Source organism: Penaeus monodon, chromosome 22 (genome assembly GCF_015228065.2).
Source record: "Penaeus monodon isolate SGIC_2016 chromosome 22, NSTDA_Pmon_1, whole genome shotgun sequence".
Taxonomy (NCBI): domain Eukaryota; kingdom Metazoa; phylum Arthropoda; class Malacostraca; order Decapoda; family Penaeidae; genus Penaeus; species Penaeus monodon.
This window is the reverse complement of record NC_051407.1, coordinates 44,904,591-44,906,618: the sequence shown is the minus strand read 5'-3', so window position 1 is coordinate 44,906,618 and position 2,028 is coordinate 44,904,591. Positions and strand designations below refer to the sequence as shown.

At 41.4% G+C, this 2,028-nt stretch overlaps 1 protein-coding gene across 1 annotated transcript in view; it reads right to left on the bottom strand.

Moving 5' to 3' along the window:
- Nucleotides 1-705, bottom strand: part of LOC119587461 (pre-mRNA-splicing factor 38B-like) — a 1,352-nt gene extending 647 nt beyond the window's left edge. The window contains exons 1-2 of the mRNA XM_037936186.1: nucleotides 549-705; nucleotides 86-325 (exon numbers count right to left, since the gene is read on the bottom strand). Of these exons, the coding sequence (XP_037792114.1) occupies nucleotides 86-325; nucleotides 549-705 (397 nt within the window). The remainder of the gene's footprint in view (nucleotides 1-85; nucleotides 326-548) is intronic.
- Nucleotides 706-2,028: the final 1,323 nt, after the last annotated feature.

The window sequence follows — 2,028 nt, the reverse complement described above, 5'->3', positions numbered from 1 at the left end:
CCCCTGTTTGAGTTCTTTTTTAAGTATCTATTGATTGTTTTTCTTGAGGTCTGCTTTAGTTCTGCTTAGTGTCTTCTATGTCTGCTTGAGGCTTCTTGAGTGTCTTTTTGGTGTCTTCTTGAATGTCTTCTTGATTCTGTTTGAGTGTCTGCCGGTGTTTCTTTGAGTGCTGCTTGGTGTCTTCTTGTTTGTCTTCTTGAGTGTTTTCTTGATGTCTTCTTGGTTCTGCTTGATGTCTTCTTGATTCTTCTTGAATTCTTCTTAATGTCTTTTGATTCTGTTTGGTGTCGCTTGAGTGTCTGCTTGGTGTCTTCTCGAGTGTTTTCTTAAATGTCTTCTGGAATGTCTTTTGATGTCTTCTTGAGTTTTTCTTGAGTGTCTGCTTGAGTGTCTTCTTAAATGTCTTCTTGAGTGTCTTTTTGGTGTCTTTTTGAGTGTCTGTTTTTAGTGCTCTCGAGTTTTGCTTATGTCTTTTTATGCTTTTAAAATGCTTCTTGATGTCTTTTTAGTGTCTTCTTGAGGTTTTTAATGTCTTTTTTAGTGTCTGCTTGGTGCTGCTTGGGTCTTTTTGAGTGTCTTCTTGATTCTGCTTGAGTGTCTGCTCGGTGTTTGCTTGGTGCCCTGCTTAGTGTCCTTAGTGTCTTTTGAGTGTCTGCTCGAGTGTCTTCTTGATTCTGCTTGAGTGCTTCTTGATGTCTGCTTCATGTCTGTTTCTTTCTCTTGATGTCGCTTAGTGTCTTTTTTGGTATCTGCTCGGTGTTTGCTTGGTGTTTTTCTTGATGTTTCTTGAGTGTCTGCTCGATTCTTCTTGAGTGTTTCTTGATGTCGCTTGAGTGTCTGTTGAGTGTCTTTTTGGGTGTCTCTTGAGTGTCTGTGATGTCTTTTTGGGTTTGTTTGGGTGTCGTTTTTCTTTTTGAGTGTCTGCTTGAGTGTCTTCTTGATGTCTGCTTTTGTTTTCTTGAGTGTCTGCTTAGTGTCTTTTTGACGTCTTCTTGAATGTTTGTTTGAGTGCCTCCTTGAGTGTCTGTTTGATGTCTGCCTGTTGTCTTTTTTATTTGTCCCCTTTGAGTGTCTTCTTGTTGTCGCTTCAGTTCCGTTTGAGTGTCTGTTGAGTGTCTTTTTGAGTATCGTTTGAGTGTCGGCTTGAGTGTCTTTTTGTTTGTTTGCTTGATTTCTGCTTGAGTGTCTTCTTGAGTGTCTTTTTGAGTGTCTTCTTGAGTGCTGCTTGAGTGTCTTCTTGATGTCTGCTTGAGTGTCTTCTGAGTGCCCCTGTTTTATGCTGCTTGAGTTTTTTCTTGGTGTCTGCTTGAGTGTTTTCTTGGTGTTTTCTTGATTTCTGTTTAAATGTCTGTTTTAGTGTCTTCTTGAGTGTCTGCTTCATGTTTTCTTTGTGTCTCTTGAGTGTCTTCTTGAGTGTCTCTTGAGTGTCTTTTGAGTTCTGCTTGAGTGTCTGCTTGGGGGGTCTGTTTGATGTCTTTTTGGTGTCTTCTCGAGAGCCCCTCTTGAGTGCTTCTTGATGTCTTCTTTGGTGCCCCTGCTTGAGTGTCTTTTTATGTCCTTGAGTTCTTTTTGAGTGTCTGCTTGGGGGTCTGCTTGTTGTCGCTTGAGTTTTTCTTGGTGTTTTCTCGGTGTCTTTTTGGGTGTCTTCTGAGGGGTCGCTCGTGTTTTCTTGCTGCTTCTTGAGTGTCTTTGATGTCTTCTTGGGTTTTTTGCTTGAGTTCTTCTTGATGTCTACTTGAGTGTTTTCTTGGGTGTCTACTCGGGCCCTTCTGAGTGTCTGCTTGAGTGTCTGCCGTGGTCTGCTTGAGTGTCTTTTGATTGTCTGTTTGTGTTCTTTTTGGTTGTCTGCTTGAGTGTCTTTTTGAGTGTCTGCTTGGTGTCTTTTTGATTCTTCTTGAGTGTCTTCTTGGTGCCTGCTTGACTCTTCTGATGCTGCTTGAGTGCCTGCTTGGTGTCTTCTTAGTTTCTGCTTGAGTGTCTTCTTGAGTGTCTGCTTGGTGTCTGCTTGATTCTTTTTGAGTTCTTCTA